We start from the raw sequence: 13,002 nt of genomic DNA on the forward strand, positions 1-13,002 counted from the left end.
AGACCAGCCTGCGCAACATAGTGAGACCTTATCTCAAAAAAAAAAAAAAAAAACCTAAAAAATGATTAGCCAGGGATGGTGGCACGCACTTGTAGCTGTAGCTATTTGGGAGGCATAGGCAGGAGGATTGCTTAAGCCCAGGAGTTCGAGGTTACAGTGACTGTGATCATACCATTGCACTCCAGCCAGGGCTATAGAGTGAGAGCCTCTTTTCTCTTAAAAAAAAAAATAGTAAGGTAATATCCAGAACAGTGGGTTCTGGAAAGATAAGAAGTTATGGGTTCAAAGGTTGAAAGGCGCCACCTGCATCTAACCACCCTACATGGCATGGAATTGTGTGTTGTTGGAGAAGCTGGGTTTAATGAAGCTGCACTTATTTTAATGGACCTTATGGCCCAGAGGACATAGTGCCAGAGTTGCAGCCACAATATGTGAGAATCAGAGGAAATTAGCACCATATTTCTAGGCTACATATGTCCTAGAGTTTCTGGAAGTTCCCAAGGGGAGATCGTCAAAAACTACCTGACATTGGATTTTCTGACAAATCTGTGCTGGGATCTGTTGAATATTTGAATTATATAGGAAAATAAAGGGAATTTAAAATATTTTTAGGACTTTGAGAATACTCAGTGCAGATTGGTTTAATCAAGTAACTTAAAATGATTTTTCCATGCAAATCACTCTGATAAGATTATCACAATCTGATCAATCGTATACATAATTTTTTTTTCCGGTTTGCATGACTTAAGTACAATGTCATTTTGAATAAGGCAAAACCTTATTTTAGTGGTTTAACTGATGTGAAAAAATATGCTTTAAAAGCTATTTTGAAATAAGATCTTTTAAATCTCTATTATAAGTGGAGGTAGCTCCTTGCAAGAATTTTAAACATTTGCAACATACATGAAGTTTGAAGATAATGACTACATTGGCAGGGTGCTTTACAATTCACAGTGATCTCTTTCACTCGTTATCTTTGTGTCTCAGAATAGTGAAATGACCAATCCAAGGAAAGACGGCAACAAGTAAACATATAACTAGAATTTAGGTCTTCTGTTTTTATGTCTAATGTGTTTTTCATCTTAGCAAATTTGTTCCCAACCTTTCAATACATAGTGTTTTAATCTTATCTCTTCTGTGCTAAACATAAAAGGCACTCTTGCCAATGTGTGCAAAGTATGAGATACCCATTTCCAAAAACTATATTTTTAATATGAATTTACATGACTCTAGGTACCATATCACACTACACAGTAAATAAATGGAAATGTCTGTGATAGAGGTGTCAGGGGTTGGCTCAGTTGTCATCCACACCTTTCCACATTCTTATGACAGCTGAGACTGAGAAAGAAAAGAATAATGCAGGATGGAGTTGATGGTTCCAAGGAAGAGTCTGGAAATCCTGTGATTGGTTAAGGAACCAAGCAATAGGAATTTATTTCCCTTGAAAATGGCTAAAGACAATGTTTAAAGTTCAACACTAACATAAAAGATAAAAACTCTATATAACCTCCATACATTCTGATGATATATTTCTATCTAAAAGCTTGTATAATTTTTGATGATGAGATCCATAAGCATTCTCATGAAAATCAGAATAAAAGAATATGCCCATCAACAACATTATTATTTAACACTTCTGGAAAAAGAAGAGTTATAAGAATTAGAGAAGTGGGAGAAATCATTATATATTGTCGTTATCTTAAAAAATCCCATAAGAGAATCAAGTGAAAAAATATTATAAACAATAACCTAATTATTTTAGACGGTTGACAAATGCATTTTTCATCTTAACTTTTACAAAAGTTTGTGTAGGAGTCTTTTTTAACTACAAAAACTTAAAAAATATAATTCAGAAAAAGTAAAAGTATAAGAATAACTTAAAATTTTGGGAAGAAGAAAAGCAGAGAGGACAAATTTCATGAGATATTAATTATAAATCTACAGTAATTAAAGCTGTTATATTAGTAGACAAAGAAGGAATGAAATAAAATAAAGCTCAAATTAGCATGTGGATACTGAGATTTAGCACATGGATAAGAAGAGAATTTTAAATGAGAGGAGAAATAGAACAACTGATTATTCATTAAATGAGAAACCACATGGAAAAAAAATAATACTAGAGCCTTACCTCACACCTTATACCAAATTAAGTTCCCGGTTGGTCAAACATTAAAACACAAAATATGAACTAATGGACAAAGAAAGAAACAAAATTCTCAAACAAAAAAACTGGAAAAAAAAAAAAACCAGAATATTTTTAACAGTCTTGAAATGGGTCTTCATAAACATGAGAAAATCAAGAAGAAAAAAAAGTCTGATCAATTTGACTAAATCAATATGAAAAATTTATACATAACAAAAAATCCAAGAGACAAAAGCCCAAATTAGGAAAATATTCATACCACATGTGACAAAATAATTTCCTTAATATAAAAAGAGCTCCTACAACTCATCCAGTAAAAGCTCATTAACCAAATAGTAAAGCACATAGATTCTTTCTAAACTTTTACTATATCTGTTTGAACAACATATTTATTTATACCCCCCATTGAAGTTCAACTAGAAGAAAAGCAAAGGAATACAGACAAAGATAACAGGACAAGAGACAACAAGAAGAGTTTTAAAACATTCTGGACTGTGGAAAGCACAGGAATAATTACTTTCTCATCAGAGAAAGAGCAGCAGAAATGCAGGTGCCTTGCAGAAGCAACACAAATTGTTTCAACAAATGCTCAGAAGGCTCTGGACCTGGAGGCCCTTGGTTGCTCAAAAACAGAGGGGCAATGGATGGAGCTGAAAACAGAACTGATTAAAATTTTGTATACAGGAAAGCTAGACACTCTTGAGTCCCTTCACCCAACGCTCTCCAACCCTTCAAGAGAGCAGAATAAAATACAACTTCACAACTTCTGGAGTAAAATCTGTACTTGCTACAGAGGTCAGAACATTTAAATAGTTATCTACATTGTTATTGGGTTTCCCTGCAACACCACAGATCTCTCTTTCAGTATATCTTGAAGTTGAGTTTTTCCCAGTAATAGTACTGAGGGGCTTAAATAGCATATGGATTAGCTCAATATTTCTTAGGACAAGGGCACCTGGAATTTCAGATTGCTAGGTGCACACCTTCCTGCTTCCACGACAAAGGAGCCCTATTTCCTATCTGCTGAGTAGTTCCTAGAAAAGGGCTCAGGTAGTGGTGAAGGGCAGGTACAAAGGTGCCATGGGAATGGTAGCAGAGGACTCTATTGAAGGTGAGAGGTTGGGGATACTGGTTACAGAGGGATTTGGCCAGCTGGGGTGGGTAAGGTGTACAGCAGGAATAGAGCGCAGGCTTCCAGAGACTGTGGGAAGTCCTTCCAGTGGCTGTGGGAAGTGTAGTCCCTATGCAACCTCAGTCAGAAATGGGAGTCCAGGCTGGGGGAGGTGGCTCATGCATGTAATCCCAGCACTTTGGGAGACTGAAGCAGGAGGGTTGCTTGAGCCTAGGAGTTTGAGGTTACAGCAAGCTATGATTGCACCACTGCACTCCATCCTGGGTGACAGAGAGAGACTTTGTCTCCTAAAGAAAAAAAAAAGGATAATTTATTTTTATGTAAGGGGAGTTTGTAAGTTTATAATTCAAGGGCCACCTTTTTGCTTTCTCTTCTGCTTTTATCTTTGCGGTTTATTTATTGGTCTTTAACTTTATACATGATTAGAAAATTCACAATGCTCACGTGCTATATAAAAGCAAACACCTTGGTCATTGTGGTATTGTTTATAATAGCAGGAAGCAGACAATCTAAGCGTTCATCCCTGGGGAAAGGATGAGTAAAATCTGGTGCACTCATCATTGTTGACTACAACATGGTACAGAGAAACCATGAGTTTCACAGGAATTTCACTTAAACATTCCAAACCCTATGTGCAGTGGGGAAGGGGTCTTTAAAATGAAGACTGTGAATCAGGTGATCTCTCTGTTTATTTCCTTGTCTGGAATTCTTAATTTGACAATTTCAAGATGATTAAATCAAAATAACACTATGTCGTTTATGTTGAAAAAGAACAAATCAAAGTATCTTTGTTAATAGATGCATCATCTTCAATCAAGCACACTACTAGAAAAAATTTTAAAGTGCAACTTTGATTCACTGTGAGCATAATTATTTCTGTTTATGAAGTGTGTAATTATGACTATATCTTCAGGTGTAATATTTCTTTTTCGAAAGATATGAATTGTTTTTGACATTTTACACAACGAATGTATGTTATATAGTTACTTAACTAGATAACTACTCTGTGCCTCAATTCTCCCATCTACACGCTAGGAAAGTAACAGTAGATGCTGCATAAGTTGTTGTGAAGATTAAACAAATTAAACATTGAAGACAAAGGACAATTTATAGCTCAATTAAGGTTGGTTGTTATTAATATTACAAATGATAACGCTTGTTTGCCTTTACTGTCACCATTTAGAATACTGGCGAATGAATTGCATCCTACGGGAAGGCCTTTAAGAAGAGAAAGGGTCCGGTAGGTCTTCCTAAAATACATATTTGCAGAGGTCATGACTGGAGGCAGGAACATTTAGTAAGCTATTGCTTGGCCCAGTTGATTGCAGTGGTGTTGATATGTTGAGGAGGAGGGGCGAGACTGTCCACTCATTTATTAGTAAAATGGAGAAGAACTTGCTGATTGATTGGTGAAAGGCAGAAAGGCTGAAGATGACATCTGGCCTGGATTTATACAAACATTACCCTCAGACTAAGTAGGGAATTTGGAAGAAATGCATGACTTAGAGGGGAAACATGTTGAACACACAGATGGTAGGTGTATTCGCAGGTATTATTTAGGAAGCAGTTAGAAGTGTGGGTTGGAGTTTAACAAAAGACCAGAATTAGAGATTAAAAGTCTCTGTTAAAATCCATACTCTTTCAAAGAATGGGCTATAGAAATTTATAGCTACATTAGTAGGATTATCTTTTTAAACTGGCCTGTGAGAATTTTTTCTTATTAATTAACTAATAATGCTAAAGGAGAATTAAATTCTTCCAAGAAATGGGCAAAATGAATCATTTCTATCAGAAGACATTTATAGAAAAAGTTAAATCACATACTAGACTGTTTACATGGAAATATGTCTAGAGACAGATCAGAAATTAATATGAAATGACAATCATTTATAATTATTTAGTTCCTTTACCCCAAAGCTCTTTTATTTATTCTAATTCTCTCTACAAGAGCACTAGATAAAATTCAAGGCAGATGTCTGCATATTAGCAAGGCACCATCTCATTGTTTTCATTCACCACCACTTATACGCAATCACCTTCAGCGTCATGTGGGAACTCTGACTAGTTCAGCGCGATATGCCAAATAGATCTGTGCCCTGTTGTAAAATATGGATCAAAGAACTCAGTGTTGGGTAAAGGTAGCTCTACCACCTACTAGCTGTATGACATTTCTAAACCTGTGAAATAGAGATAAAATCTGTAGCAAAATAGAAATAATAATATGAAAAATCAAAAGTTTTTAAAAAAGATTAATAAATACTTTGTAAGTAAAAGAGATATTTATAAAGAGGTTTGTAATGTAGGGGTTAGAAACACAGTCATTAGAGCTAGATTACTTGGGTACCAAATCCAGCTTGGCCACTTATTAGCTCTGTTAACACGGGAAAGTAACTGAATATCTGTTTGTCTTAGCTTCCCTACCTGCAAATTGAGAATAATTGTTTCTAACTCACAGAATTTTGAAGATTAGATGAGTTAACACATGTAAAGTGCTTTCGGTGGCACCTGTACACAGTGTGCATTAAATCAGGGTAGTAATTTTCACTATTATTATGTAAGGCTCTTAATTAGTGCCATTCCCACAATAAGTGCTTACAAGGTACTAGGCGTAATATCTTGCTACTACTATTACTACTAATAACAATCTAGCTCCATTATTGAGGATGCCAATATGTCAATAATAAGTGTCAAGAACTAAGGCAGGAAACACTAGATCCTAGGGGTTGCTGGCAAATGGAAATACGTATTAGGATCAGAAAGTGTTCCTATGGTGCTTTTGTTCACCTCAACAGAGCAGCTGATGGGATTCTAAGGAGCCTGTGATTAAGCAGGAAAAGAATTCCAAAGCCATAATATCAAGCATCTCCTTTTAACCTGTGCTGTTAGTGAAAATCACCTGTGGGCCATAAATACTCCACGATAGTTGAACCTTTTACTAGAGTTTGTTTGCACACATCAGCATGTTAGGATATTTTAGAATCAAACGAAGTTTTTATGAGAGATGCTCAGATGCATTTTCTCAGAGATGACGGCAAAAATTGATAAGGACCACAAGAAATCTGATGTTTTCAATACATTTTAAATAAATATTAATTAAATGATGTATTTAGCTCATTGTGTGGTCAATAGCAGCATCTATAGTATAGTTTGTGTAGTTATACAATGTATAATATATAGTAAGGTATATTTTGTTTTTTAAAATGAACATATTATCTTTTTGACCTTCAGCTGAGAAGAAAAGAGTTGTACAGAATCTGAAAAAGTGGTCCTTCTAGTGCAGTATTCTGGAAGACAGAGGCATGAGTTGTCCTTGATTCCATCCTGAAGTATCATACTTGCTGTCTCCATTTCTTCATCTTCATTATTTTCTCTCATCCACAACACCAATGACCTTCATTTTGCCAAATCCAAATGTCAATCTTATATACGAGTATTGCTTGATCTTTGACTTTTTTTCACTGTAGCCTTTGATAAAATTGATCACCTCTCCTTTGGAAAAACCCAACTATCTTCTCTGGGTTTCTATGACACCATGCATATTTTGTTTCCCTATTAATTACTACTTCTCAGTCTAATTTACTGGCTGGTTCTCCTTTGCCCAACTTCTAAATGTTATAGTGTCTCCAGAGTTTGGTTCCGGGTTCCCTTGTTTATTTGCACTCTCTGCCTAGGTGAGCTAAAACAGGTTTGTAGCTTCAAATGCCGTATACATCTTGATGACCCTTAAATTTATGTACATAAGATTCTGGATTCTCTTCTGAGCTCTAGATCTATATAAAGTTCAGTACTTTGTTTTGAATGTCTAATAAGCATCTCAAATGAATATATATCAAATGAATACATCTCTCTCCCACCCATCATCTACCTACCCTGCCAAACCTTTTTTCTGATATTCCCCATCCCAGTTAATGGTTCTGTCCTCTACCCATTTGTTCACGGTGAAAGAAAATCCATTTGTTAATTCCTCTTTTTTCTTCACTCCACATATCAAACCCATCAGTAAGTCTCATCACCTTAGTCTAAAATCTCCACTTTCCTGCATTATTAAAACAACCTCCTAATTGATCTTTCTGCTTTTACTCTTTGCCTCCCCCTCTCCATAGCCAGATATGATCATTTTATAACAGGAGACCAGGTCCCTGCTTATCCTGCTGCTGGGGCTTCTCTTGGTAATTATAACTAATATGTGATAGATTACATAATATTAATATATACGATATATAGTAAATTACAGTAAAATATGAACTTCTTGCCCTGGCCACAATGTACTTTTTGAGTTCAGTTTCTACCACTCTTACTCATGTTTCATCACATACAAGTGCACAAGTTTTCTTTCTGTCTCTTGAATCTCCTTGGCTCATTCCCACTTCAGGCGCTTCCGCCTCTACTCCTCTCTTCACTCAGGTCTCCGAATGACTGGCACCCTCCCCCATGCACCTCCTTAGACACCTTCCTGGACACTAGCTGACACACTGCTCCTGCCCTCCCTCCACTTCCCCAAACACGCAGTCATTTACCAGCCTAGTACCCTGTTTTATTTTATAGCAGTGATCACCATCTGCCTTTATCTTATCTTTAGATTTTACTTGTTTACACGTTTCCTGTCTGTTCCTATCCTCCCATAGAGTGTAAGCTTTAGCAAGGCTAGGTCTGTTTTGTTCATTTCTCCTTTGTCTTGAATGGCATATGATCCTTTATAAGGTACTCAAAAATATTTATTGAATAAATGAATGAATTTTAGGATATTACAAAGATAGCTCACTATAAATCTAATTTTATTTTTCGAGAGAGAATTGAAGAGGGTACATTTTTTACACAGACCTATTTCTCAAGTATGTGAATGTATTTTTTGAAAGATACATTTGAAAGGAAGTTTTTTTGGTTATTCTGTTTATTTTCTTGCTTCATTGATTGCTTCCTTTCTTTACCTTTCTGTGACTCTTTAGTTTTGTTACAGTGATATACCCTATGGACTTTAAACTCTTTAAGTCCATTTTATTTGTACTTTCAAAAACTGTTTTAACCTTATGTTTACTTTAGCTTAGTGAATCCCTAGTACTCTGAGGACAAGCTGTTATCTGAGGTTGCATTAATTCATATATTTAACCCTTGCTTTGGGAAAACTAAGAAAAGAGACCCATTTAAGATACAATAACTTACCCAAAGGAGGAGGCTTTCCATACCCAGTTCCAATCTGCTAATTTTGACTCACTAAAAGCAAAGTAATTTTGGGGCACTATTCTTTTGTCATTCATTGAAACATTACTCAATAGATGTCTAAATGTCTATGTTAGGTGTGCAAGGATAAAAACATGATGGAAAATCCCCAACCTCAAGAGATTTTTACATCGTAATCATGTTTTCCATATAAGGGAAGTACACAGAAATACTCAAAGTACAATGAAGTAGTTCAGTAAATGTAAGTCAGAATATTCTAGAAAACTTCTATCGCATTTTAAAATAATCTTGCCAGGCACAGTGGCTTACGCCTGTAATCCCAGCACTTTGGGAGACCAAGGTGGGTGGATCACCTGAGGTCAGGAGTTCGAGACCAGCCTGGCCAACATGGCGAAACCCTGTCTCCACTAAAAATACAAAAAATTAGCCGGGTGTGGTGTGGGCACCTGTAATCCCAGCTACTCGGGAGGCTGAGGCAGGAGAATCGCTTGAACCCCAGAGACAAATGTTGCAGAGAGCCAAGATCGCACCATTGCACTCCAGCCTAGGCAACAAGAGTGAAACTCCATCTCAAAAAAAAAAAAAAAAATGCTAACAATATTCATACACGATAAAATCTTTTTGGACCAGAAAGGATCATTGAATGTATTTAGTGTTCCATCTTTCACAGAGAAGGTAGAGATTTTAAATGCTAAATCTCAAAGCCAGTCTGATGCCAGTCTGACACACACACACACACACACACACACATCTGCCTATTACAACTAATACATTTATAATGGATCAGTTAGGCAGAAAATCTGTGGGGGAAAGGAGCACTGAATTGAGAATTAGTAAATCTGGACACATATCAACTTTATTATTAAGAAGCTGTGCTATCTCCAAAAAATATTTAAACTGAGGCTTTAGTTTCCTCATGTCTTAAATAAAGCCTAGATATTCCTTAAGGTCCACTCTAGCTGCAAAATGTGAAAATATTAAGGTTCCGTTTGTGGATAGCTTTTCAGAGTTATGTTGAAATTCATCTCTATTATTAATGAAAGGCCAGCCAAGGAAATTGAAAGTCATTTCTGGTCTATTAAAAGTGACTTGGCAGCAGATTTCTTATCAACTTAAATGGTTAAACACATTTTGGTTATATAATTGTGAATATGTATTTGTGGGAGGAAGAAGAGTAGAATTTGGATAGACCCAGACTCGTCAAAAATGAGAAAAAGAATGAATGCACACATATGGCAATCATTGATTCCTATTGGCAAGTGTTAGAGCTAAAAATAAAGTGCTTTGTGATTGCTAGGAAATGGCTAGAGACAGTATTTGAAGCACCTTGATTTGTGAAGATTAGGAGGCTGTGAAGCCTTGTGCAACGGAATATCACAGACTACAAGGAATCACAGGACTGTCATGTTGTCCCAGTGCTTCTCCGTCATTTGAAATAAAAAAAAAAAACAGGCTGCAAGTCAGATAAATTCCATAATTGGCAATGTTCCTGTGACTACTCACCCCAGGGTAATCAAATTCAGAACAGACCTACACCTAACTCTTTGCATGGTAAATATCTGATTAGTTATGGGGATCTAACTACTGATTTAAAAATGGAAATGCATTTTGTTGTGTCTGTGGGTATGTGGCTGTGGCTGAATGAACTCAGTACATGGGTTAATTTAACAGTATTTAGTCACGTGTACTGTAGGAAGGGATTAAAGTGCAGTTTACACAATTTCTGACCTTCAGTCATTTTTGATTTTGCCTCTTGGAGATGTTTCTTTGTTTTTTTAAACTGAACTGTTAGTAAGCTAAGTGCTTACATCTGTCAATCAGCATATTATGTAGCTATTACTTACCTTGAGGCACTTAACTTTCAAAAAAATAAAAGCTGTCTGTTTGTGGTATAGAACAACTCTCCCTGTGTTTTCTCTTAACCACTGCCTATGTTTTTAGGACCTCCTCTACTCTTTCCCATGAGATATTCCTCATTATTGCATATATTATAGTTTTGTTTAAATAACTGCATAATTATGTCATCGTTAGTGAAAGTTTTAATAACAGAAATATATGAAATGTCAAACTTGCCTCTTTTAAAAACAGCTTTATAAAAATCATTCAAGATACTTACATCAACGATCAAGAAATCTAGCCAGCACCAGGCATTAGTGAAATACGTTTGAAATCCATAAGCAACCCATTTGAGAAGCATTTCCAGAATGAATATATAGGTAAAGACTTTGTCAGCATATTCTAGCATGGTTTTGATAGTCTTTCGCTGTTCAATGTATATATCTTCAAAGGCCTGTGAATCAAAAATATTTTATTTTACTTAAATGGCTTGCTTCAAATATTCTAAATATTTGAAAAAATTGCTTAGTATAATAGTGAGTACAAAACAATAATTTGATTATTGATATTTTACATTAACATTGCACATTAGACAAAATCTAAAGACTAAAACTAAGTGTGAAAATGCTGGCAAGGAAATGTCATGCCTTTAGTGATTTAGAATGTGCTTTCTTTCCTACTTCTCACCCCTAAGTCTCTATCTCAATTACTGCTACGAAGACATGCTTTTAATGAAGTAATATGAACTCAGAAATAACTAGAAGTTCTGTTAATGAGGGACAGAATTGGCCTATTCAAGCATTACTTTCTACAATTTCCTGAACAATCTGGCTTATTTTGAGAGAATAAGTTGATTATACATGAAAAAAAACCTAAAATACACTTTTAGTCCATAAATGTTAATACAATTATTAGGGAAAACTGGATGGTATTTGACAGGGAAAGTAACATGGTTACAGAATGTCTCTGCAAATGGTTGTCTCAGTGAGGAAAACATCTGTTAGATAAACACCAGATGAGAAATTCCATCTGGCTGTTTCATGGTACTGATTTGTTCTGAACTGAATTTTGCATCGTTAAACCTTGGGTGCCAAGCTCTGCAAGACACAGATATGCCTTTTCTTTTGATTCTGAAGCTCAGTGTTCGCATCTGGTAATTTTGGAGAATAAACTATTTCACCAGAATCTGATTCTTGCCAATATGCGTTTCACTTACCAAAGCACCACTACTGAGAAGGATCATGAACACAATGAAAGTCTCAAACCAGTTGTGCTCAACAATGCTGTAGCAGGTTTTCCGAAGATTCCACCAGATCTTTCCTTTGCCTTCTTCTGTACTTACTTGACAGAATGGAAACTTTTTAATACATCCTAAAAATCAAATATAGTTTATTTAAAAATATATTTTCATCTTAAATAGGAAAAAACAAACTTTCTTGTTCCTTCCCCACTCCACTTCCAGGTAATCATTTCATAGAGTAGCCATCTCCTTCATTTCCTAGGTATCTTCAGCATCCCTCCTGTATATTGAATTATTCTTAGACTTATATACTCAGCCAAGCCACCTACTTAGAATTTAAGGAAATATTTTATCTAGATTTGCTTAAGTAACAATGATTTCCTTCTTCACCACCAGTCAGGATTATTTTGCCTCAAGGCCATTGATGAAAATAGTCCAGGTGCATTTCTCAGGTTTGAGGCAAAACTACATGTTCGAGTTGTTTATTCATATTTTGATGTGATCCTGGGTTTTTACTTCTTTTCATGCACAGAAAATCTCGCTGTCTTCCCAGGCATCAGCCACTGTCAATTTTCCGAAGCTAATTTATTTTTCAGCCTCAGTGCTTTTCTTAGTCACACCTATGACTCAGCTCATCAGTCAGTATTTCCTTTCCCTTTGTCCTCCCTCTCCTAGCTTTCACATTATTTCTAACTCCCATCCACTCTTCTGCTGTAAGATTCTGAGCTACTACTCATCAGATTAAGTCCAATCACACTGAATAATAGATATTCATTGATTTGTGTGCAAGACACTATGCTGCTTTCTGTGAGAACAGCTATTGCTTTCCCTGGCAAACTCCACAACACAGCTACATCTCAAAACAGCTCTAGCCAGAGCACATTAACCACATTGGAACCATAAGGGAGGGAATGTAATTACTGTAGCATCTATAAATCAAATCACACCATTGCCAAGGAGTTCTACAGGGATTACAATATCAATGACATGACATTCTAGAATGCCATTTATCTCATAGGGTCAGCTTCCTCATGTTATGGAGAAAGAGAAAAAACAAAAAGACTGATCAGATCATTTTAATTGCCCAGGAATAGTCACTGCTGTAAGTATAATCCAGATATCTAGAGAGATTAACTTTTTACAAGAAAAAAAATAAAAGGAAAATAAAGATAAACATGCCTTCACTATTTCTTTTAAATATTGTTCTTATTTAATTCAATTTATGTATTTATTTTGAGACAGGGTCTTGCTCTGTTGCCCAGGCTGAAGTGCAGTGGCATAATCATGGTTCACTGCAGCCTCGATTCCCTGCAAAAGCTCTGAGATACAGCTATAGCTGAGGTAGCAGTGACCACAGGCATGTACAACCATGTCCAGCTAATTTATTTTTTCTTTATTATTATTATTATTTTTTTTTTGTAGAGGCAAAGCCTTACTACATTTCCCAGGGTGGTCTCAAACTCCTGGGGT

General features: G+C 35.9%; 1 protein-coding gene and 1 long non-coding RNA gene across 12 annotated transcripts in view; one reads left to right on the forward strand and one right to left on the reverse strand.

The window, feature by feature from the left end:
* LOC105483317 (sodium voltage-gated channel alpha subunit 3) overlaps positions 1-13,002 on the reverse strand; it is a 115,920-nt gene that overhangs the window by 14,784 nt on the left and 88,134 nt on the right. For all 9 annotated transcript variants that reach the window (XM_071072870.1, XM_011744133.3, XM_011744132.3 and 6 more), the window contains 2 exons: positions 11,509-11,663; positions 10,573-10,746 (listed from right to left, as the gene is read on the reverse strand). In XM_071072870.1, coding sequence (XP_070928971.1) covers positions 10,573-10,746; positions 11,509-11,663 — 329 coding nt within the window. The remainder of the gene's footprint in view (positions 1-10,572; positions 10,747-11,508; positions 11,664-13,002) is intronic.
* LOC139357138 (uncharacterized) overlaps positions 4,461-13,002 on the forward strand; it is an 87,725-nt gene continuing 79,183 nt past the window's right edge. For 2 of the 3 annotated variants that reach the window (XR_011609832.1, XR_011609830.1), the window contains exon 1: positions 4,461-4,518. This is a non-coding gene — a long non-coding RNA (uncharacterized lncRNA). Of the gene's footprint in view, positions 4,519-12,545; positions 12,635-13,002 lie in introns of those variants that run through there. The other variant, XR_011609831.1, reaches the window with a different exon arrangement.

The sequence above is a fragment of the Macaca nemestrina genome, chromosome 11 (genome assembly GCF_043159975.1).
Source record: "Macaca nemestrina isolate mMacNem1 chromosome 11, mMacNem.hap1, whole genome shotgun sequence".
NCBI lineage: Eukaryota > Metazoa > Chordata > Mammalia > Primates > Cercopithecidae > Macaca > Macaca nemestrina.